Source organism: Balaenoptera physalus (genome assembly GCF_965194825.1).
Source record: "Balaenoptera physalus genome assembly, chromosome: 1".
Classification (NCBI taxonomy): Eukaryota; Metazoa; Chordata; class Mammalia; order Artiodactyla; family Balaenopteridae; genus Balaenoptera; species Balaenoptera physalus.
The window spans coordinates 62,912,566-62,938,373 of NC_138882.1; the positions used below are offsets into that span (position 1 = coordinate 62,912,566).

A 25,808-nucleotide genomic window follows, 5' to 3' on the forward strand; every position below is an offset into this window, starting at 1 on the left:
TGCCATGACCTCTTAGAGAAAAATAATAAAAAAGTTTCTACCTAATTCAAGAACAATTGTTATTTGTTAACGCCCAACATTGCCTAAATGATTAACACCAAGGAAAAATTTCAGAACCAATGATCTACAGATGAACACAATTCAGGTCTCCAAGACTCAGGGAAGGGATGGAAAGCTGTTCTTAATAAGTGGGCTTCTCTTTCTGAGGCCTCTTTTGTTTTTCTCTTTCCTTCTCTTCTACTAAAGCACTGAATGTATCAATAAATGTGAAGGGAAGCAATTGCCAAGAGGACCACTGATGCTCTCTCTGTAGTCATAATGAGAGGTAGATACTATGGCGGAAGTTTAGAGGACTAGATAATTGTATTTTGTAGAAGTTCTTACTTTTTTGGCTTCAAGACGCCTGTTATTGAGGACCCTAAATACTCTTTATTTTTGTGGGTTATACCTACTCATAGTTGCCATATTAGAAATTAAATCTGAAAAGTTTTTAAATGCAAAAATATACAAACACACATTCTCTTGGTCTTTAGAGTGACAATGTCATCACATATCATGTAGTCTCTAGAGTGCAAAAGGAAATAAAGTCTTAGTAGTATTATGAAAGGAGTTTGACCATGTGGAATTCTGAAAAGATCCCAAGGTTCCCTTGGGCTTCCTGGACCTCACTTTGAGACCCACTGATAGATGTAAATACCAACAACTGCATTTCTTCAGCGATCAATCAACTTACATATTTTGGTTCATTCACTTGTGCAGTCTTAGAAACAAGTCTCCTTTCCCTTCACTAGTATGTCGTTCCATCTGGTAGAGTTGTGTGGCTGATTGCAAACAGTATCCTTTTTGCAACAAGTGTCATTTGCTGACCCAGGAAGAAAATTGAGCTAGATAGGTCGTAACATACATTAAAGCAAAACAGAGTTCAAAAATGTTTTCTGTGAGCTTCTGGTAGGATCTGTTAGTCTGCAAATACTGCACAGGGGAAATTGCTTTAAATGGTGCAGCTGGTCTGCAGTGGAAGGACTGGGATACAGTCAAGCTGAGTCAGGCAGAAAGAGGTTTATAGACAAAAATTAAAGAAAGCACTGCGGATTCTTGTCATGCTTTGCCCTTGAAAACTATGCCAAGACCTCTGTTTTGGTTTTTTAAATAAAGAGATCCATGATATTTCGTGATTGCTTTAATGACTCGGGATTTCCCCCTTACGTTTTAAACACAGCCTATATCTACAGTTATGTTTGCTTTCTTTGTATCCCGCTTACAAAAAGTAACGACATAAAGCTAAAACCCTTTCATTAGGACTCCATTACGATCCTTCTGTTAAGCAACTAGCTCGTTCATTCTTTTCACAGCATTTTATCCACTTTTTCCTTCTCCGGCTCTTGGTAAACGCCTCGGAGCGCTTAGAACCCGGGCTTCTAATGTCTTTTTACTGCAGATGAATACAATTTAAAACCTGAAAGCTGCTGGAAGAAAGGTAGAGCATTCCCCCGTCCCAAGGTTAAATCTTTGCCCGGCGCTGGCCACTTGCGAAGGAAAATCTGAACGGACCGTGGTTAAGAATCAGAAAATGACTGTGTGTAACAGCGTTTCTCTTGGTGGGGATAAGGCCCACGCGGAGCATTCCCGACAGGTGAGCTGCAGCACGAGGGATGACTTAGCCGACCTCCAGCGTGGGCGGACAGCTCTCCCCCTGAGCAGCGCACGCCAGAACAGCGGCATTCTGACCTGAGTCCTACAAGTCCTCTGAGCCCGAGCCAGCGGACGTCAGCGCTCCAACGTGCCGCCGCCACCGCCGCCGCCGCGGGTTCGCATCTTGGGAGCCACCGACCAATGGGAGAGAAGCCAATGCCCGGCGTCCTCTGTGATTGGCTGTCAGCAGGGAGGAGGTGGCGGAGGGTGGGCCTTAGGGCGTGTCAGGTTTTCTGCCGCTCAGCGGGCGGGTGGCGACACGTGAGGCTCCTGCAATCAGGAAAGGCTGGGAGTCATTGCGATCAGAGGCGGCTGTCTCAGAACTGCTTGGCCCCGCCGGGAGGAGGCGCCACTCGCGATTGCAGGTGCCCGCGCTGGGGCAGCGATTCAACCTCACTCCGGTTGGCCGAGGAGGAAAAGGAGAAGGAAAGGGCCGGGCCGGGTCCCCGCCCCTCGCGCCCCGGATGGATGTGCCTGGCCCGGTGACACGACGGGCGGCGGCGGCGGCGGCCACAATGCTCCTGCGCACGGCTCGGGTCCCGCGCGAGTGCTGGTTCGTGCCCACCGCGCTGCTCTGCGCCTACGGCTTCTTCGCCAGCCTCAGGCCGTCCGAGCCCTTCCTGACCCCCTACCTGCTGGGGCCCGACAAGAACCTGACGGAGAGGGAGGTAGGCGCGGGGGGCAGGCGGGAGGTGACTCGGCCGGCGCGGGGCGCGGGCGCCGAGATGTGCGGGAAAAGGTGAGAGCGGGCGGAGGGGATGTAGTTGAGGAAAGGAGGAGTGAGAAAGGCGCTCGAAACGCAGGAGCCATTCTGAGCAGAGATTGCTGACTTTTCCCAGTTGGAAGGCGGCTCCGTGCTGGGCACTGCCTTAATTCACGCTGTTTTTCTGCCCTCCGTTGGATTGATAGGCCGTGTCTTAGGTGAAGGGCTCGAAACGCAGTTCGGGAGCCCCAGTGCACGTGTGCTTCAGGCGATGATGCTGTAATGGAACTTAGCCCCACTCTGCTCCGACTGATCCAGCAGTTCCTGCTTGGGGGCGGGGACGGGGGCGGGGGGGAGGAGAATAATTGGAGAAAAAAAGGGAAAACAGCAGGTTGTACTTTGGACATGGTAAAGGTTTAAATAAATATTTGCTGCCAGAAAGTAAGGAACCAGATGCTGAGTAACTACTGCTTTCTGAAAGGATCTTCCCTCTACCTGCTGCACCCTCTTCCTTCCCCTACTTTGCATTGTTTACCCTTGACAGATGGATGTGCTCAAATAAGGACTGTACAAGACAACAAGAACCCATCATCTTGTCTTGATTTTTGATTGGGCGAGACTGTGTCCAAGAATACGCTTCCCACACACTCCCCCAACCCCACCTCCTGGGATAAAAGCAGATATTTAGATGGTATCACCCAGTTGGCATTTAATTGTAGTTTTTCTTGCGTTGTGAATTGTTGCTTCACGGATGTTAGTTTTGCTCCTTTCTGTTCTGCTGCGATGTTCAGAGTAGTTGAGAGTACATAGTCCATGATCAAGAACTTTTTGCTGATTGACTTCCCCAGGAGGATTTATAAGTAAAGTACTTGAAGTGCATTGTGTACTTTAAAAATGTGTTTAACTCTTTAAAGCGTATGGTCAATCTCAACACCAGTTTTCTGAAAAAGAAAGACATTATATTAACTGAAAAGGGACTTAAACTCAAGCTGCTACCACAAAACCCAAATAAAGCAGATTCAGCATCCTCTTCCTTGAACACTACAAAGCAAGAAATCTGAGGTCTGGTATTCCTTTCTGGAACAAAAGGGTGAAAGCTGAGTGGGCAGTTGTTAGCTGTTCCTTGTTTTGTTTTGTTTTTGTTTTTTTAACTCATTTGCGTTTTCTTTTTTTTTTTTTAAATTTATTTATTAATTTATTTATTTTTGGCTGTGTTGGGTCTTCGTTTCTGTGCGAGGGCTTTCTCTAGCTGCGGCAAGCGGGGGCCACTCTTCATCGCGGTGCGCGGGCCTCTCACTATCACGGCCTCTCTTGTTGCGGAGCACAGGCTCCAGACGCGCAGGCTCAGTAGTTGTGGCTCACGGGCCTAGTTGCTCCGCGGCATGTGGGATCTTCCCAGACCAGGGCTCGAACCCGTGTCCCCTGCATTAGCAGGCAGATTCTCAACCACTGCGCCACCAGGGAAGCCCTGTTCCTTTTTTCTTGTGTCTAATTCTCCTCCCACCCTGCCTTCCTGCCCCAGCTGCTGTGAAGTACTCCTCCCACTTAAACCTTACTCTCTCCCCTGTGATTAGCAGTCACCTGTTTTGAGTGTCCCTGCATAACAGGTCAGAGCAGGATGTAATTACTCATAGTCCCGTTTGTCATTGCATTGCTCCTCCATTTTCAAGGTCACTTAACAGGGAAGGGGTTGAACTCTTGGTTGAGGATTTCATTTGAGTTTCCCACATTATCTCACCCCTAGCAAGTGGCACTGACTTTTACCCAACTTCAGATCTATTTCTCAGTCTTATGGACCACTCCACAAGGAACTGTAAGAGTTACTCATTACCTATGTGAATGATAGTATTGCCTAAAAACAGTAATAAAGTGGAAAGGGCCAACTCTTGTGAACAGAATGATTCTCCAAGAAGAAAATTACTTCAGTAAATACAAGAGAGAATGATTCTGGAGACCCACAGCAACCACCAAATCTGAAGTGTAGCCGCTGAAGCAGAAATGATACTGTGTGTGAGCTGCTAACAATTAAAATTTCATGTGAACTGCCATGTGATCTGCACAGTTTGTGCACCTTGCCTGAAAGAGAAGCACACGGGGAGAGAAACATGCTCCCATTGTTGATATTTGAAAGCCGAACTGTTTTGTACAAGTGCCCTGGGCAGAATTGCTGTGTGATGTGCCATCATGTGTCCTGTCTTATCGGAAAGTTACCTGGGTGAGTGAAATATGTTCCGGGCGTATAGCAATAAAGCAGAGGTGCCAGGCCCAGGAAACATTTGCTGAATGCGTAACAAAAACATAGCACACTTCTGTTACTGCACATTAGATGAGGAAGAGGACAGGGTTTGAAGAAAAATCCAGAAGTCTGGAAAGGGATGTTGTTTGTCTCTGAGGACCTCAGAATCATGGCCGATTCTGATGGTCGGGCACAGTATGGCTCTGTCCACCCTCTCTGGAACCCTAGGTTTTTTTAAATCTCCAATAACTGAAATAAATAGGACAACTTGTTCTCCTTTCTGACTGCGTTTTTCACCAATGTACAGTTATTTATTTATTTAATATTACATGATTTTTAGGCAAAGCAAATGCCAAATCATGGTCAGTCTATTTGTGTTGAATTTTGTATTTCCCTCAGGAGACTTTAGAAGGTCCAAGAGCAGTCATCTTAGATAGAGCTGTTGTTAACTAAGGCCAAAGACAAAAGGAGGAAAAAAAAGGTCAGAATTTCCTCTTTCCACTCTCAAAGGATTTTTTTTTTCTTAGATTTCAGGAAAACCATTAACCTGTATCACTTTATAAATTTTAAACAGGTTAAAATTTGTATTTCAGTAGTTGAAAGCCAAACTTTTAATAAAATAGAGCTCTTTATCACCAAAAATTTTTTATCCTTTCATCTTTTTCAGCATGGGATTTGACATTCACTACCTTTCTTTGATATTTTTAAGACATTAAATTTAAAACTATTCTGCCTAATATTCAGAGCCTTACAGAATTTGGCTCGTATCTCCTTAACACCCTTATCTCCCACTACATCCTTCTTCCCCTTGCCTTCTACATGCCCAAGCTCCATCCACGTTAATCTTATAGTCATAAGTCCAGTGTATCTAACTTTCTCATCCTTCAAGGTCCATCTCAAAGGAGCAACCCCCCATATTTCTTAACTCCCTTGTCAATAATTTATGTGTATGTGCTCTTCACTAGGTTCAGAACTCCTGGAGAACCGAGGCTTCATTTTATTCTTTTTTTGTCTTTGTAATCTCCATACAGTTTGAAAACAGTGTTGTGCGAATAAGTGCTTACTAACTAGTTGTCTAATTGAAATGTGATTCTAAGATAAAGTGTAAATCTGAATTAGAGCTTAAAACTGAACAGCTGTTTTCCCTTAACTTTTTGTGTCTTAGAAGAAAGCACAAACAAGCTCTGATCCAAAGAACTGTGAAAGGCACCTTAGAATAAAATCAGTTCCCTTTGCTCACACGGCAGATTTTGCCTGAGATAAGAAGGTATCGTCCAGGCGTGGCCAATAAGAGTCTGTAATCTGTACATTTTTACATGTGGGAAGTTTCCCTTCAGGATTCAGAGTATCCATCAAAGAAGCATTTCCTGGTGTGACAGCTTCTCCTTGGAGGCATTGAGAGAGAAGGGATCTTCTGGAGACTTTTGGAGACACAGTGGCTAAGCTCTGCATATTGTCTGGTCTTCTCTCTTCATGAAAGCCCATAAAAGCACCCCTACGCAGGTTGAAAAAGCTGCTTAATGGCATTAGAAGTAAGCCTGGAACATAGTAGATGATCAACAGTAGTTTTCTGATTGAAGAAATGGGGCATTTTAGTGTGGTGGATTCAGAATATCTAGGTGCAGATGCTCCCTCTGCCGGTGACTAGCTGGGATAACTTTGGGCGATTCACGTAAGGCCTAGTTTCCTTGGTTGTAAGATAGAGATGATAAAAGTGTCTACCACTTAGCGTTGTTTGGATTAAATGAGGTCATATAGGTGAGGTGATTAGCATAGTGTGTGGTGTCAGTAGAGATGTACTATTATAATGCTGATAATGCTGTGGGAGGGACAGTCCTCTTGGGTTGATGTCTCTCCTAGGAGTAAATTGAGATCTCTTATTGAGAATAAGTTAAAGAGAACATATCTGGTCTTTTTCCCCTGCTTGCCTTTATTTTTGTTTCTACTTGGCATTGCTTTTCCTTATCTTCATTATGTAAACTGTGGTTTTTGTATTAGGAGTGGAATTAGACTCATAAGCATAAACACTTTAAATTGATAATTGAAAGGATGAGGTTTATATAACGAAAACTTCACAGTTAATCGTTTGGGGACAACTAGTATCGAAGGGTATATAACATGTCTAAGTGCAGACAGTATTACTGGAGTGAAGAATCAGTGAAAGTCCCAAGGTGTGTGGTGGAGAACAAAGAAGATGGGGTACAGAAGGAAGGTATTTTTAAAGGGAAGGTGTGGTGGCTAACAGCTTTGTAGTATTATGTTGGGGAAGATGTGAAGGTGAAGAAATATGCAGAGTCAAACAGAGGAGGCAGTTTCACACTTACGAAAACTGTAGGAGAATGAATAAAACTATAGGCAAAAAAGGAGTGGGAAGTTGCTAATGGAGCACACCTGTGAAAAGTCTGTAGGGAAGCCTTCACTCTTCGCGGCTTTCATCTCAAGGTTGCCCTTATGCCCTTTGGTTTTCTACTGAGAAGTCTCTGACCCTGTCTTATGTCAGCCAAGTGCAGTTTGTTCCTCATTTGATAAAACTTCCACACTTGTGAATAAGAGTCATTTCTACAGTTCTCGATTATTCTTTCACGCACACATTCAGGCACAAGAAAGTTTCCTGGTAAATGGAGGTTGCTAGATGACTTGCAAACACAAATTAGACCGGAATTCATGAAAGCGAGGCTATTAGACAAATCACTTTTGATATTCAGCCAGTCAGAAATCAAGTCTGGAATGTATTTCCGATTATGTTTTCCGTTTATAGTTGTTCTCTGCATTGGCAAATATTTTATAATAATTTACTAAAAATAAAATTTTTACTTTATTGTTCCTCTAAAACCTTAAAACAATTAGTTGGGTGAACTGAGGTCTACACAAGAGTTAAAAAGTAAGTCAAACCCGAGGATTAGATTGCTCCATCACAAAGTATTTAGCCTGTTAGCAAGACTACCTTTCAGAACGCACTTAAAAACTGGGGCCACCGATCCAAACTTTGAAATGCTCACTTATAAAACTGACTTACTTAAACCCCCAGGAACTTGCTAGGCTATGGGGTAGGTGTAAGAAGAGGGAAAAGTCTCCTACAATGATTGTTATTTGAAGAATGGGGACGACAGTTCAATTAATTTAATTTGTATTGTCCCAAGTGGTCTGTGTTTCAGCTTCAGTCCTTAAGTCTTTAAACCTATGAAAAAAGAGTAAGTGATTTACGTGTACTCTCTCATTTAGTCCTTGCAAGAAACAACCCTGTGGCATAGGCTTTACTTCTCTTTTACTGATAATGGAGATTAAGGCTAAAAGGAACTAAAAAAAAACTTGCTTAAAATCATATGGCAAATGATGGAACAGAAATTCCAGCTGGGGTCTTTGTGGTTTAAATATTATTTCTACTATCTTCCAATGAAAAATTAATGAAAAAAAAAAAAACCTTCCTTTTTTTTCATATTATAGACATACAAAAAGAAGGACATCAGAGTTGCTTATAATGCTACTATCCACAGATAGTTACTCTGTTAAGACTGTAGGACAGATTTACCTTCTTTATCTATTCATGTTACCCCAAAGAAATGAAACTTAAAATCAGAGAAACCTAATCAAATAGTAGGATCATGGCTCCCTGTTCTGTGGCTAGAAGTAAGAAGTGACAATGATTTCAAAACATTTGTTTCCAAAGCATTTATTGAGCCAAGTATCTTCCAAACAGTATGTGAGCTATTAGGTTGTGCAAATGAAAGTCACGTCTACCCTGAAAGAACCTATAAAGCAATGGTTCTAAACTCTGGCTCATAATTAAATCTCCTGGGAGGTTTCTAAAAAATGCCTGTGGCAAGGCATCCACATTTTTTAAAGCTCCTTGGGAGATGTGTAGCCATGGTTAAGAAGCAGCGCAATGAGGTAATTGAAGAGACTGACACATACAAAGCAGTATCAGGAGAGCTTTTTGGGTGCTGGGATACAAACACTATCAGTTGCAGCAAAGTCTTCCAGGATGAGGAAGGTGTTGGACTAGGCTTTGATGAATAGGGAAGATTTTATTAGGAAAAAGACGATGGGGTGGAAATGGAGAAGTATATTCCAAACAGTTATCAGAATTGTTGTCAAGATTTCTTTGGTTGATAAAAATGAGATCTTTGAGGTACTGGTAGATTGTTTTATAAGAATAAATTGTTACGAATGTTCCAGGTCCTTTGAGATCACTAACGTGATTTTTATCTTTTTTCTACCAGGTCTTCAATGAAATATATCCAGTATGGACTTACTCTTACCTGGTGCTGTTGTTTCCTGTGTTCCTTGCCACAGACTTCCTCCGTTATAAACCTGTTGTTCTGCTCCAGGGACTCAGCCTTATTGTTACGTGGTTCATGCTGCTCTATGCCCAGGGACTGCTGGCCATTCAGTTCTTGGAATTCTTCTATGGCATCGCCACCGCCACTGAAATTGCCTATTACTCCTACATCTACAGTGTGGTAGACCTGAGCATGTACCAGAAAGTCACGAGTTACTGTCGAAGTGCCACCTTGGTGGGCTTCACAGTGGGCTCTCTCCTAGGGCAGATCCTCGTCTCAGTGGCAGGCTGGTCCCTATTCAGCCTGAATGTCATCTCTCTTACCTGTGTTTCTGTGGCTTTCGCTGTGGCCTGGTTTCTGCCTATGCCACAGAAGAGTCTTTTCTTTCACCACGTTCCTCCCTCCTGCCGGGGAGCAAATGGCGTCAAGGTACACAGTGGTGGCATTGCTACTGATACCTCAGCTTCTAACCACCTTCCGCAGTGGGAAGACGTTGAATCAAAAATCCCTCTAAATACAGAGGAGCCTCCCATGGAAGAACAGGTAAGCACAACCTTAAATGCCTGTTGGTTGCTACTCTGGGGCTAGACCAATGGTGAAAAAAGACAGGAAAGTCCCTCAATTCATTTGGATTCTGGTTTTATCTTGAGTTGCTTCATTGGTTCATTCATTCATTCACTCAATATAACGTTGATTTATATTACGGATGACAAATGTATTTTCCTCTGGAGTAAATGACCTCCAGGACTGTCACAACATTATATTGCTCATGTTGGAGATGTCTTAGAAGCCACAGCAATGTCTGTCTCTTCTTCATCTTTCTATCCTCAGAACTTGGTATGTAAAGGAAGCTCTAGAAAAAATTTTCTAAATGAATAGGTGAAATGATTCCAGTAAATGATGACTATCTACTTCCAGTTTCTGAATTGAAGTCCAAAGTATGTAAGGATAGGAAGTTATCTTCCTCATCTGTGCTGAAAACTATGTGTGATACGGGCATACCTCAAGGATATTGCGGGTTTAGTTCCAGACCGCTGAGGTAAAGCAAATATTGTAATAAAGCAAGTCACACAATTTTTTTTGTTTCACGGTGCATATAAAAGTTATGTTTGCACTATACTGTAGTCTATTAAGTGTGCAATAGCATTATGTATAAAATAATATACATACCTAAATTTAAAAATACATAATTGCCAAAAAATGCCAACCATCATCTGGGCCTTCAGCAAGTCGTAATCTTTTTGCTGGTGGAGGGTCTTGCCACGATCTTGTTGGCTGCTGACTGATCAGGGTGGTGGTTGCTGAAGGTGGGGGTGCTGTGGCAATGTCTTAAAATAAGACAACAGTGAAGTTTGCCGCATCGATTGACTCTTCCTTCAGGAATGATTTCTCTGCAGCATCAATGCTGTTTGATAGCGTTTTACCCATAGTAAAATTTCTTTGAAAATTGGAGTCAATCCTCTTAAACCCTGCTTTATGAGCTAAGTTTATGTAATGCGCTAAATCCTTGGTTGTCATTTCAGCAGTCTTCACAGCATCTTTACCAGGAGTAGATTCCATCTCAAGAAACCACTTTCTTTGCTCATCCATTGGAAGCAGCTCCTTATCCATTCAAGTTTTATCATAAAATTGCAGCAATTCAGTCACAACTTCAGGTTTCACTTCTTTTTTTTTTTTTTAAATCAGATAAAGGAAATATTTTATTTATTTATTTATTTATTTATTTTTAATTTTTGGCTGTGTTGGGTCTTCGTTTCTGTGCGAGGGCTTTCTTTAGTTGCGGCAAGCGGGGGCCACTCTTCATCGCGGTGCGCGGGCCTCTCACTATCGCGGTCTCTCTTGTTGCGGAGCACAGGCTCCAGACACGCAGGCTCAGTAGTTGTGGCTCACGGGCCTAGTTGCTCCGTGGCATGTGGGATCTTCCCAGACCAGGGTTCGAACCCGTGTCCCCTGCATTGGTAGGCAGATCCTCAACCACTGCGCCACCAGGGAAGCCCCTCAGGTTTCACTTCTAATTCTAGTTTTCTTGCTATTTCCACCATATCTGCAGTTATTTCCTCCACTGAAGTCTTGAACCGCTCAAAGTCATCCATGAAACAAAAGTTTTACAACACAGTGGTTTATTCTGATACATTTCGTTTATTTTTTATAATGTGATCACTGCCCACTAAATTGATTTTATTACCAACTAATGAGTTGAAATCTAAAATTTAAAAAACTCTGTCCTAGACCACCTTGATATTTGTTATTTATAGATATGCAAAATGTCAGTACTTTACATGCTGAAGAATTATAAACTTTTAGAGTTAGAAGTGACTCTAACCACAAATCATAGAACAATCAGAGCATGTTAAAGGGACTTTAGATCACATCACCCTTTCATTTTAGAGATAAGGATTCAGATCCAACATTAGTGAGTCGTGCAAAATTACACACGTGTACTCCTAAACATAATTTTAGAGCAGATATGAGATCCACTTCAATCTATACCTTGTTCCATGAAGTCCTTCACTGGGATAACAACATGGTCAGAACCATCATGTTGGCCATGGTGAGGTAAAATTAGGATTCAAGTCAGTTTCATGATCTCCTGGGCTCAGCTACCGACACCATGACAGGCAAGCAGTGCTGCTTGGCAGCTGTACAGCCCTAAAATACTGCTTGTTTTTCTTTGACAAGCTTGAAGGAAAATTAGAATGTGGATATTGGAGATCACAGTGCCATCTTAAGTTGACAAAGCCCATCAATGAACCATAAATGATAATCGTGGTAATTACGGTAAAGAAGAGTTCTAGGTCAGTGGGTGGTTATATCTTGACTTAAAAAGAGGGAAAATGAGGTAGAAGTCAAAGTGATAGCCCAGTCCACAAGTTACCTTAGAGTATTTGTAAGTTGATTTTCAGAATGAGTCTACTGCTTTGGGGCAGAGGGTGCTGACATTGCAGGAGGAGGAGCTGCCAAAGCCAGTGATTTTCTTGCCCAAACAGGCAACTGGACTCATTTTGTGCTTGGCATATAGTTGGACATGATTTTTTTTAAGTTGCTTACCCATTAGAAATGATGTAAATTAAACCAACTCTTTAGCACAGGGCTTGACATGAGATTAATGCTTAATAAATATCTGTTAATATAACTATACTTTTATTTGTAGACTGACACCTTTTACTATTAGGAAGCATTCTGTGTGTGTGTGTGTGTGTGTGTGTGTGTGTGTGTGTGTGTGTGTTTGAGTTCCATAAAACACTGACAGCAGCAAAATAAATGTTTTTACCTTGTACTCAATATCATTTATAGCAGCAGAGTATAGCGGATTTTGAAGAAGGAAGGCAGTCCCCAGTACTAGTACTTACCTGCAGGGTGATCTTGGGCCAGTTTCTTAATTCTTTGCGACTTTTAGTTCCCTCATTCATATACCTACCTCATAGGGCTATTTCAAGTATTAAATAAAGCCATGTAGAGCTTTCAAATTAGTATACATAAGTAGGTAATCAATACATGGTAATTTCTATTATTATCTTTATCATTAGATATGAATAATCAAGAACAGCTTTGTACCTTCACTGTAGATCTCTATTTGTGGGGCTGTAAATAATTTCTCATTTTCCCTTTGAATTTGTTGAAGGTATTCTGGGCCTTATGAAAAGAGTTATGAGAGGCTGGTACTAATTCCATCACAAATTTTTTTTCTTTTTTTTTCTCTTTTTCTTTTTTTTTTACTTTTTGGTCACACTGCGTGGCATGTGGTATCTTAGTTCCCCCGACCAGGGAGGGAACCTGCGCCCGCTGCAGTGGAAGTGCGGAGTCTTAACTGCTGGACCACCAGGGAAGTCCCACAAATTCTTTTTCTTTAACTGAGTTAGGCTACCCCTAAATGTAGAGAGTGTTAAATCAGATGATCACTAAGCTTTACTTGACTCTAGAATCCTGAGTTTTGTGAGCTGATTGATGTGACGGTACTCTGTCTTTTTTCTTCTGTTTCCCAGGCATACCATGAACAACTTCTCCTTTCCTGTCCAGTCCCCCATATATGTAGGGATACATAGAAATAATTTAATTGCAATCATCAGCCCTTGACTTAAATCTTCATAGTCTAGGCATTAAACCCTAATTATCCCCTCCCCCTACATTTTCCTATTGTATGTAGAAGAAAATGCAAAATTGGCATATAAAACCCAATACAATTTGGCTCCTTGCCAATCTCTCTGACCTTATCTCTTAATTGGGCTGAAACACATCAAGCTTGTTCCCACCTCAGAACTTCAAATCAGGAGATTGTGTCAGTCAGGACTGCCCTTCATCCTGATCTTCATGGCTGGTTCCTTTACGTCACTCAGGTCACAGCTCGGACATCAGCTTTTCAGAAAGCCATTTAACACTCTTAGCAATCATTACTCCATTCCAAAGTCACTTGCTAGCCCATTACCCTTTTTCCTTTCTTCATAGTGTTATTCCTACTATAAGCTCTCTTGTATGTGTGTGTTTATCATCTGTCTCTCTTACTCCAGTATAAATTTCATAAGGGCAGGGACTTTCCTGCTGTATCACCCGTGTCTAGAACATTGCCAGACACATTGTATGGGCACTCAGGAACTATTTGTTGATTATGTTAATGAGTCATGGTAAATAGAATAGAAGGGAAACCAACATTTATTGAGCACTTGCTACATACTGAGTAATACTTATCTAGTTCTTGCAATAACCTGTTGAAGTAAGCATTAATTTCCATTTTACTGTAAAAAGCCTAAGATTGAGAAATTTTTCTCATCTGAGTGTAGGCAAGTATGCTACTGATTCATCATCTCAGCTCCCATTTACTTTGACCTGGGTACCAGACACTGTGCCAAAAGTCTTATATTCATTATCTCATTCTTATTAAAACTACTGTTATTAAAACTCTATGATATAGGTATCACTGTCTCCATTTTACAGGTGAGGGAACTGAAGCTCTACTGATTTTATTTAAAAGATTCATACTTAATTTTTTAAGTAAACAATACAGAAAACTACATAAAAAGAAGTCAAAATAATCTGAACTGCTGGGTGCAAAGATTACCACTATTAATATTTTAGTGCCCTTTCTAAGTATCACTGTTTGTACAGATTTTATAGTAAATGAAATTGTAATCTACATGTAGGTTTATAACTTTATGTTTTTTTACTCAGTGTTAATTCAAGACTGATCTTTCTTTCTTTTCATGTCAGAAAAGCCTTCAGAATCCAAAGAATTGAAATCATAATGGTGAAAATGACTGGTGGGAGGTTTGTGTTAGGCAGTATTCTGCCTTTCTCACCAGGCTGGCCCTGAGCACCAAAAGCCAGAATCAGAAAGACTTGTGTGAAGGACAAAGTCTGTCTTTTGACCCTCCCCATTTTTTTCTCATTTGTGGTCACAGCCTTTCCCTCTGGATATCTCCAGTTGGACCCCTGCCAACGGATATGCCTGAGTTGGGATGGAGGGGAGAGGGTGTATAGCCGTATATGGCTGTACCCCCTCCCTTTTGCAGCTTAATGCCCTTGAAGCTCAGATAGGTGTTATCTCCCCTGAAAAAGAGTAGCCAAAGGCAGGTCTCTGTGCCAACTCTTAAAAGGTTTCCAATGCCCCTGAACTAGGGCTTATGAACTAGGGCTCTACGAGATACCAGGCAAAGGCAAGAATGAGTATTCTTGGAACAAGATAAGTGCACAGCAGGCCAGAGCAGGACAGAGTGTCCCAGAAGCCTTTTATGTTGGAAGAGAACTTTATCATTGCAGATTCTTAAGTACACCTTGAAAGCGCCTGCTTCTGTGCTATTGTTCTTGTTTCCTTTGCTTTGAATGTTCTTAATTGTTTCTCTATTCTAATCTTATCTATCTCCCAAAGCCTGTCTCAAACACCAGTTCTTCCATGATACATATTTTGGTTCCTTTTCCTTGAAACCAGATGTACTATATTTGTCCCCATTGGTTAAGGCTCATTGTATATGTTTTTACTATGTTTTGGGTGATGAAATATCAATATCTGAGAAAATAATGATAGTCTTCCTTTCATCATGAAAAAAATGTTCATTGTTTATAGCAAGAATTAGGATTGTGTCCTTCAACAGCGCAATAAAAGAAGCAAACTTATTCTCAAGTTTCCATCCTAGCTATTGGCTTGATGATAGACAAATCTCCCTCTGCATATAGCTGAGCTAAGAAAAGAGTAGCATTTAACTTGGTATTATAGACACCTAACTATCCCTATTAAAAGGTTCTATTTAAAGGATAAGGGGCTGCACAGAAATTAACGTAAAATGGATTAAAGACTTGAATGTAAGACCTGAAATCATAAAACGCCTTAGAAGAAAACATACGTGGTAAGCTCCTTGACATCTGTCTTGGCAATGTGTTTTTTAATTTGATACCAAAAGCAAAAATAATTAAGTGGGACAACATCAAACTAAAAAGCTTCTATACAACAAAGAAAAACATCAACAAAATGAAAAGACAACCTACTGAATGGGAGAAAATATCTGCAAATCATATGTCTGATAAGGGGTTAATATCCAAATTATAAAAGGAACTCATACAACTCAATAGCAAAAAAAGAATCCAATTTAAAAATGGGCAGAAGATCTGAATAGACATTTTTCCCAAGAAGACATTCAGACAGCCAACAGGTACATGTAAAGATGCTCAACATCACTAATCATCAGGGGAATGCAACTCAAAACCAGAATGAGGTATCACCTCACACCTGTTAGAATGACTATTATCAAAAAGACAAGAAATAAGTGTTGGCGAGGATGTGGAGAAAAGGGAACCCTTGTGCACTATTGGTGGGAATGTAGATTGTTGCAGTCACTGGAAAACAGTGTGGAGGTTCCTCAAAAAATTAAAAATCAGGGACTTCCCTGGTGGCGCAGTAGTTAAGAATCTGCCTGCCCGTACAGGGGACATGGGTTTGATCCCTGGTCCAGGAAGATCCCTCATGCCACGGAGCAACTAAGCCCGTGCGCCACAACTACTGAGCCCACACACCACAACTAATGAAGCCTGCGCACCTAGAGCCCATGCTCTGCAACACGAGAAGCCACCGCAGTGAGAAGCCTGCGCACCGCAGTGAAGAGTAGCCCCCACTCGCCGCAACTAGGGAAAGCCCTCACGCGCAGCAATGAAGACCTGACGCAGCCAAAAATAAATAAATTAAATAAATAAGTTAAAAAAAATCAGACTACCACATGATTCAAGAATTCTACTTCTAGGTATATATCCAAAGGAAATGGAAACACTAACTCAAAAAGATACAGGCACCCACCAGTTCACTGCAGCATTATTTACAATAGCCAAGATATGGAAACAACCTAAGGGTCCATCAGTGGATGAATGGATAAAGAAAATGTGGTATACGGGGGACACATTTATATACACACTGGAACGCTATTTATTCAGCCATTAAAAAGCGAATGAAGTCTTGCCATTTGCAACAATGTGGATGGACTTGGAGGGCATTATACTAAGTGAAGTAAATCAGATAGAGAAAGACAAATATCACATGATCTCATTTATATGTGGAAACTAAAAACAAAACAAAAAAACCCCAAGCTCATAGACACAGAGAACAGATTGGTAGTTGCCAGAGGAAGGGGGTAGGGGGTAGCAAAATGGGTAAAGGGGAGTCAAAAGGTACAACTCCCAGTTGTAAAGTCTTGGGGATGTAATGTACAGCATGGTGACTATAATTAGTAATACCATATTGCATATTTGAAAGTTGCTAAGAGAGTAGATCTTAAAACTTCTCATCACAGGAAAAAAAAATTATAACTGTATGGTGACAGATATTGACTAGGCTTATTGTGGTGATCATTTCACAGTATATACAAATATAAAATCATTATGTTATACACCTAAAACTAATATAAAGTTAAAGGTCAATTATACCTCAGTTTTTAAAAATAAAGGAGAAAGGGCTGACAGCAGGTGGGAGTAGTCATTTTACATCTGGAGGTTCTCATGTGCAAGATATGGGTTCCAGCCAGCGAGCGGGTTGAATCATGCTGCTGCCATTGGTGTTAATAATCTGTAGCATGGCTCCTGTCACACGTCCTGGCTCTTACATGCTAATTCACAGTTAGCTTCCTCTTGGTCCCTTTGGATTCTCTCATTTTGCCTTCCCATGTTAGTTGCAAAAGTAAAATTTCCTGTGTTCTGAGCGAGGCTCCGGCATTATGGCAACCTTTGATAGCTATTTCACAGGATGTCTGGAATCTCATATTGACTTCTTGGTATAGTCCAGGGATGATGGTACATAGTAATGTTTTGATTCACTCAGTTACGTGCATAGTGGCTTTATTACTTCATTGTAATAGTAATATTTCCCATAAATACTGGGTAATAGAAAAATCGTAAGGAAGAAAATTAAAATCACTGATTACCCCATCAGTCAGAGAGAACTGCTGCTAATATTTTGATTTATTTCTTTCTAAGATTTCTGTCTTAACCATTATCTTTCAGTGAATCTGATAGGTTCTCATTCATGGATTCTACCTGAACAGTGATTTACTAGGGTTGCTAATTATTGCGCTTTTTTTTTTTTTTTTTTGGTTGCATTGGGCTTGTGGGCTTTCTCTAGTTGCCGTGAGCGGGAGCTACTCTTCGTTGTGGTGCACGGGCTTCTCATTGCGGTGGCTTCTCTTGTTGCGGAGCACGGGCTCTAGGTGCATGGGCTTCACTAGTTGTGGCTCACGGGCTCTAGAGTGCAGACTCAGTAGTTGTGGCGCGCGGGCTTAGTTGCTCTGCGACATGTGGGATATTCCTGGAACAGGGCTCGAACCCGTGTCTCCTGCATTGGCACGTGGATTCTTAACCACTGCGCCACCAGGGAAGCCCAAATTATTGCTTATTCTTAATGTTGCTTGCCACTGTATGGGGAGATATTGAATGTCATCTCCCTTTGGCTAAAGTACGCAATCTCTGACCATCTTTCTACCTTCATTTTGTAAACAATATATCATTTGCTGGATGTACTAATGTTTATAGAGCATTCAAAGCAAAAATTACATAAGAATATGTTTTTCCCCCAGAGGGGATAAATGTAATTGCTAAGAAGTTTATACATGCACACATACACACACACACACACGTATATGAAATAAGCAATTGGTTTTCACAAGGAACAAAAAAAAAGTCTGTTGAATAGAAAATTGAGTCTATACAATTGCTTTCTGTACAGTTGGCTTCTTCCCTTTTTCTGTGTAGGAATCCAAGCCAGACCGTCTCCTCGTGCTGAAGGTCCTGTGGAATGATTTCCTGGTGTGCTACTCTTCTCGCCCTCTGCTCTGCTGGTCCGTGTGGTGGGCCCTCTCCACCTGCGGCTATTTTCAAGTCGTGAACTATGCACAGGGCCTGTGGGAGCAGGTGATGCCTTCTCGTCATGCTGCCATCTATAACGGCGGCGTGGAGGCCGTTTCAACCTTACTGGGTAAGCAGTGCAGGGTGGCAGGGCAGCTTGGGAGGGGAGAGTCCTCTGGTAGTGAAGTCAACCATAATCAGATTTTCTCTCCCCTCCCAAGTTTGAAGTAGCCCCAAAGAATGGATTACTTATTTTGAGCTCTGATTTTATGATTTAGGAGGACAATTTAGAATTGCACATGAGGTGGAAGACTATGACTAACAAACTTAAATTCTTTTAACCTTTGGGAAACCTAATATAATGGTCCTCTAAATTGTCTTCTTATCCAGGTTTCCATGATCTCTGATTTACTGGGTTCTTCTGCCACTTGTTGAAAAACTTGGAGTAACCTATACAATACTTTATAACAACAGTAGCAAATATATTGTTTATATGCGCCAAGTGCTGCTCTAAAGACTTTATGTATGTTCACTCAGTCCTCACAGAATTCCTAAGACAGGTGTAATTATTATCCCCAATTTACAGTTAAGGAAGCTGTGGACAGACAGCTTAATCACTTGGCCAAGATGATACAGATGGTAAGTGGTAAAGTCGAGGTGTGAACTCAGAGCCTGTGTCTTTGGCCATTTTATTCTGTTGTCCCTTCCTAATTTGTTGACCCACCTCAGAAGGTTTTGGAAAACTTTATATGATTTCTGTAAACACTTAAAACTGTGACTGGCACTTAGAAAGCACTCCGTACATTTTAGCTATCGTTTTCATAATCATCATCATTTTACCACATGATAAACTGCCCCTCAGTTGGGAAGAGAGATGAGCCATCCTGCCGTGTTGCCAAGCTACAAGCAGTGGTTCTTTTTGATTCTCGCCTCTGTGTCCGCCTCAGTAGTTTTTCCTTAGCAGCACCCCTGGCTCTGTATCCTCCTTTTCCTTCTCATTACCAGCTGCCCTCGTTCAGTCTCTCATCATCTCTCCATGGCTCCATACTGTTTATTCCATCAAGTCCAAAATCCTCTGCCGGACTTTCAAGGCCCTCCATAATCTTGAGCTACCCTGTTTAAAAGTTAAAAGATCTTAAAATGTAGTAATCTAAGATGAATTTTGAATTCATTGAAATAGTATCTGTGTAGCAAAATGACAAATTTTCTCTTTTTGTTTTGTAGGTGCTGTTGCTGTGTTTGCAGTTGGTTACATAAAAATATCCTGGTCCACTTGGGGAGAACTGACATTGTCTCTGTTTTCTCTCCTGATTGCTGCTGCGGTGTACATCATGGACACCGTGGGTAACATTTGGGTGTGCTACGCATCCTACGTTGTCTTCAGAATCATCTACATGTTACTCATCACTATAGCAACGTATGTATTTTGATTCAAAGAACCATTAGGAAGAGCTGACAGGATTAGCTTTTTGGTTTCTTTACAAATTAAATTTTCTGGTTAAAAGAGGCAAATGGGAGGAAGCATTATATTATATGTGCATTGCCAGTTTTTCTCCTGAGGAAGCATTTAGGCAAGGATCTTTATTTCCTTGTTTAAATGTTCCTGCTGTTTTCAGATGTTTGCGTGAGGTTTACATCATTTAGCAACAAAATATTCTTCACTTGGTTGGGAAGGGAATTGACAGTAGAAAGTACGGGCTACTCTTCACACTATCCTGGAAGTAATTCTTGTCTATGCATTCTTTTTATTCATTTTTTAAGTTTTCAGATTGCTGCAAACCTCAGCATGGAGCGCTATGCCCTAGTGTTTGGTGTAAATACCTTCATCGCTCTGGCACTGCAGACTCTGCTCACTCTAATTGTGGTAGATGCCAGTGGCCTTGGCTTGGAAATTACCACTCAAGTAAGATCTCTGTTTCGGTACTGAAGATGTTATGAGTTGATCAGGGTAACGGAAGTGGAGCATGCTTCATGGAAACAAATTCAAACAATATAGACAGATACAAAATAAAAAGTAAAAGTGTTCTCTCTTTCCTTCAGTCATCCCCCATCCTTAGTTCTTTTCTACCAGGAGGATGTTGGGACCATCATCTTTTTGATGAGGCCCTAGAACATTTCTGTGTGTAATTAACCAGCCTGGTGGAGTTGAGAGGTAATATTGGTTCCTTCTAGGCCAAGACTTTCTGCTTCCTCATCCATTATTTCCCTCCATTTTTAATTCTGTGCCTGGAATACTGCATCTTATGTTCGAGATGCCATGCTTCACCTCAAAGCTCTCTAAGTCTCCTCCTTCTTTAGTTAAAACGCCCCTCACCCAAATACCAAGGTAATGACTTCCTGTTGCTGAATAGCATTATGACTCTTAACATATGACCCATTGAGAAAACACCTGCACAAACACTCAGAGACAGTGTGAATAATTTTATTCACTCAGGAATGGTATAGTTGTATATGCCTTCATGCACTGTGAGTTGTAGGTAGGGCTTGTTCTGTACTTCAGCAAAATGGGCAATTGAATAAAAAAGTGCCTACCCTACCTCATCTCAGCCCAAATGATTCCATCTCCATTATTCCTTCCTTCCTTACATATTAGTTTTCTTAGAATACAAAGACCTAACATGTTAGCAGTAATTAACTTTGTTTTTACTGAGGAGATCTAAAAGAGAAATAGGTAATGTGCATTGAGTGCTTTCTATGTGCTGGGTACTTTATATAGAATTTTGCAGCATTGTTATCAGGATTAGACATCAAGAAAATGAGTCTGAGAGATGTTGTGTTGTTTAAGGTCACAGTCAATAATAGTATGGCAGAACCAGGATTCAAACCAGCATTTGACTCCAAAGCTTAGGCATCTCCCACTGCATCATGCTGCCTCAAAAAAGGATGGGGGAGGGGGTGGATAGAGCAGAGGAATGGGAGCTTATTACTTTCGTTTAAGTAAGAATTACTTAAGTGTTTCCCAATTACTACCTGCAATAAAAACCTTGAGAAGACCTCTCAAGGGTTAGGTACTTTCATTTGGGATGGAGAGTAGAAGAGTAACTAAGTGCTTGTCATCTTGCTATAGAAGTGGTAGGTTTAAACGTATGGAATAATAGAATTTTGTGGGCTGTGCTGAAACTTGTAACTGCCATGATTAATTAACGAGTTTCCTATAGGAAAATGAATCAGAATTTTAAAGGACCTGGCTCAGAGGGTTAGCTTATCAGTAGTTAGTAAGTTGTTTTAAGAAGAAAAATGATGATGATGTTGATAAACAACATAGTTACATTAAAAAATTGGCTTGGAGGGACTTCCCTGGTGTCACAGTAGTTAAGAATCTGCCTACCAATGCAGGGGACACGGGTTCAATTCCTGGTCCAGGAAGATCCCACATGCTGCAGAGCAACTAAGCCCATGCGCCACAACTACTGAGCCTGTGCTCTAGAGCCCGCGAGCCACAACTACGGAGCCCACGTGCCACAACTACTGAAGCCCGTGTGCCTAGAGCCCATGCTCCGCAACAAGAGAAGCCACCGCAATGAGAAGCCCGCGCACCGCAATGAAGAGTAGCCCCCGCTTGCCGCAACTAGAGAAAGCCCGCATGCAGCAACAAAGACCCAACACAGCCAAAAAATAAATAAAATTAAGAAAAAATTTGGCTTAGAGAAGATTCTTATAAAAAGTAATCTTATAATGGAATATATTGATAGTTGACCTTCTACTGCCCTCTTCTGGGCAAGAGTAGAGGTCTTGATATTCAGAATTTGGCCTGTTAATCATATCAGCTTGAGGGTAGAGACCAGGATTCAGTTATAACAGCAACAAAAATAAAAACAATAGTATTAACAGCATTAGCATTGTGCTAATAAACATTTGCATACATAATCTCATCCTTTCCCAACAACTCTGCAATTAGGAAATATTATGAATTACAAAATGTTTTGCAAATGAAGTTGAGGCTCAGAGACTGAGTCTCTCAATCCAGGTCATACAGCTAGTAAGGGGGAAGTCGGGATTTGCACCCAAGAGTCAGGCTTCAGTATCACCATGCTGTGCTGCCTCTTTGTATCCTCAGTGCCTGGCACATTGTTTAAGCATACAATGTTTTTTGAAGTTTTATAGAGAAACTGAATATACCTTTAATTATAGAGTCTGTTCACATATATGTAATAAAAGAGCTTACCTTCTAATTGATAATTCTATAAATTATTCTTTCCCCCTCTTTAGTTCTTCATCTATGCTGGTTATTTTGCACTCATCGCTGTGGTTTTCCTGTCTAATGGTGCAGTCAATATTTTGAAGAAATACAGAAAGCCGGAAGATCCAGAATCAAGTACTCAAGTGACCACTTCATAACGCACTGCTGATGAGCTTCTTATCACAAGAACTCTGCACAGCAGCTGTGCCTGGATGTATTTAATTTTTTAAAGTGTAGACACATATTTATGAGTGTGCATTTCATGGCTTCAAAGCAGCCAACTGACTATACCTTGTCCTCCTAGAGTAATAGAATACTGTTCAGAAGTGAAGTGTACTTCATGGATTATTTACGAGGCCAATATAAGGATGACTGTTTTCTGATGTGAAAGTGAGCTTGCTTTTGAAAACCAAGTAATCAAGAGCAATCAAGCAGCACATGGTGATGTATACTTGCTAGGAAGTGAGTCTGGTGTTTCATAGGTCAAGTACTTCTGTATCAGATTAGCCAGATGCTTGGCCTGGTGGGACCAGGGCTTCACAGGGGCCACAGATGTTACAGGTCAGAACAGAAATATGTTCTAACAGCACCTGCCTCTGTTCAACTTAATTCTTATTTCTGTGTTATTCACGTGCATTTGTGTTTCTACAGATGAAAGTTGTTCCTATCACCGACAATATGTGCTCTGGTTTGGTGTTTTATAAGGAATATGTGTCGTTTCTAATTTAAGTTATTTAAAAAAATTCATTGTGTAAATATTCTCAATTCCCATCTTGACAATTATGTATTTGTGTGGATTTTTCATTTTTACATTATTCATATGCTTCCCAGAGAAGCTAATTTAGTTAAATAATAAGGCAAGTTTTGAAGCCTGCTAAAAATCTAAGTGACCTAATCAGAAAACTTAAAGCAGGTTTGCTTGTCTTTTATTCTTCAGTATGAAGGACTATTAATTCTATGATGAAAAGTTACTAAATGGGCTAAAGATACAACTAACCCATTTTGTATTTGCATCCCCTTTTACCTCCAAAATAAAATGGAAAATTCTTTTTTTAAATAACTTCATCTCCATTTATAGCTTTTATATTATTTGTCCTTCTTATTCAAGATAAAGATGTCATTAAGAGTTGGATTATTCCAAGGTCTTTTTCACAAACTGAGCCTCTTATTAATTATTTTGGTGGGACAGGAACTAGGATAGACTTAGTTCCTGCATTTTGTACATTAAATCTGCCTTTGTTTCTAAAGGTGGATCATCTTGAATATCTGCTTAAAATAAGAATTGCTATTGATTCCGTTTCCAGGTTACTTGAAAAAAATGTTATTCTGTGCACATTTAATTGGGAAGTTAGTCTACCAAGTGGCTGCTAGCCTATGTGAGACGTAACTATTTTGAAGCCAATTTTGTTGCCTAATCTTAAAAAACAAAAACAAAAACAAAAACTAGGTTAACTTTTTTAGAACGACATAGGTAAACACTGAATAATAGTGCCAAGATTCCAAAACTGATGTATTCATTTATGTAAGCAGGAATTCTAGAAGCAAATGAATGAGGATAAGAATAAGTCATTTTCCACTCACCTTCCTTTCTGAATAAGGGAAAGGAAAAGAACACTAGCTAAGTAAGGGAAGAGGAAGTGATATAAATAGCAGCCTCTAATTTTATATTTTGTCTTTGTTGTGTTTTATTTTGCTACATAGGGAATTGTTTACTCAGAAACAAGTAGAAAAGTGGTATTTGAGGAATTTTATTTAATTTTTTAAATAAAATAGACTGTGGTACAATCAATACTAAAGCAGTATTTCCCTGGAATTTAATTCAAAGTTTGTGGTACACAGTTAGAGCCTTTACTTATTTAAGACAATAATAAGTTTACATCTTGGTGTGTGGCCCTATTTGTAGAATGCTGAACCCAATTTGCAAGTTGTACTGTATGCAGTTTTGTAAAGTGAAAATAATTTGTTGTACTTTTTATTCAATTCTGTATAGATTACAAACTTATTTATTAAATAAATATTTTACAGTATATTTTTCCTTTTTAATCAAAATTGTTTTTAATTTATCTTTTTCTGTAGTAGGAGCTTTGGATTACTTCTTTAAATCTTTTAGTTGTTTTGACTAGGACAAATTTCAGAGTAAGCCTTCCCCTCACCTGACCTTACTAACTAACCGAGAGTCATCCTGTTAATTCTTCCATTGCTTTGTGATCTTTACCTTTGACTCTTCCCTTTCATTTCTGTTTTTCCAATTTTCTTCTAACACCACATTGTACTGTTTATTTTTCTTGGTCTTCATCTTGGTACCTCTTACTGTTTTAAAGCATTCTCCCATTTAGAAACCAAAAAGACCTACAGTCCCTTCAGTGTTAACTGGATTTTTTAAGTAAATGAAATGAAATTGAATCAAAGGCATAAGGTACCATCTTGTTTTGAAAAATCATAGCCTTTTTGTTCCAACCCCAAATATTCTGAAACCCAGGGAAGCATCTTCTTGCCATCAGTTGAGAATCACTTGTTCATTATACTCTAGAAACCAAATCAGTCTTCTCTCACAGTATCCAAATGGGTACCTTCTCTTTAATTCCCATTCCCAAACCTGCTTCATTAAGGCATTTCATTGATTATCACCAAAGACTTGGAAATTTTTCATGCAAAAACGTTTTATAAAGCTTTCTCTCCCTATAGTTATATCCCCTGTATCTTAAGGCCTTTCAGACTGTAAGCCTGCTTACATGCCTCAGACCATGCCTTATTTTTGTCTTTTGTTACAAAACACATCCTGTGATGTGTTTGTGTGCTATGAATATTGAATTATACAAATGATATGGACTCAACATACCCACCTGCCGATACAACAGCTAAATGCTCACTATTTTTAAAAAGGTACATCAACGTAAAACATTAAGATTTAAATGCCTATCAATGATCTCTAGACCACTGGATGCTTTATTCAAGGCATTATGCTCAAGTGATAGAAACTGGATATCTGTTTGTTTTACTTATTATGGCATCCTCATAATTAGTACCTTACTTGTTTAACATGTTTTAGTTTGGAAAAAGTATTTGTGAACATCATCTCCTTTGATTCTGGAAAAAGCATCTTGTAGTAGTACTAATTCCTCTACTTTTTTCATTAAGTAATGCTGATAGAAGAGAGTTCAAAATACTGGGTTTGCCACTCAAAGCTCTGATACATTAGGGAAGTCACTCTTGAGCTTCAGTTTCCCCATCGGTAAGTGGGGATGATACTTACCTCACAAGATTGTGTGAAGAAATGAAAGAACATATGTGAAAGCACCTATCACATCAGAGACAGTAAGGGACTGAGAAATCAGTTCCCTTCCCCCTCACTCTCCATTTATTGGGTTGGCCAAAAAGTGCCTTTGGTTTTTAAGTAAAAATAAAAGA

General features: G+C 40.3%; 1 protein-coding gene across 3 annotated transcripts; it reads left to right on the top strand.

Annotated features, from left to right (window-relative positions):
- Positions 1–1,987: 1,987 nt before the first annotated feature.
- SLC19A2 (solute carrier family 19 member 2) lies at positions 1,988–24,449 on the top strand. Of its 3 annotated transcripts, XM_082438342.1 has the most exons (6): positions 1,994–2,360; positions 8,852–9,454; positions 18,128–18,350; positions 19,445–19,637; positions 19,982–20,123; positions 22,430–24,449. In XM_082438342.1, the coding sequence occupies exons 1-6, from the start codon at positions 2,157–2,159 to the stop codon at positions 22,556–22,558; spliced, it is 1,494 nt and encodes a 497-aa protein (XP_082294468.1). In that variant the 5' UTR covers positions 1,994–2,156; the 3' UTR covers positions 22,559–24,449. The 3 variants fall into 3 exon arrangements, with proteins under 3 accessions (XP_082294470.1, XP_082294468.1, XP_082294469.1); XM_082438344.1 differs by lacking the exon at positions 8,852–9,454 and having other exon boundaries at positions 1,988–2,360; XM_082438343.1 differs by lacking the exon at positions 19,982–20,123 and having other exon boundaries at positions 1,996–2,360.
- Positions 24,450–25,808: the final 1,359 nt, after the last annotated feature.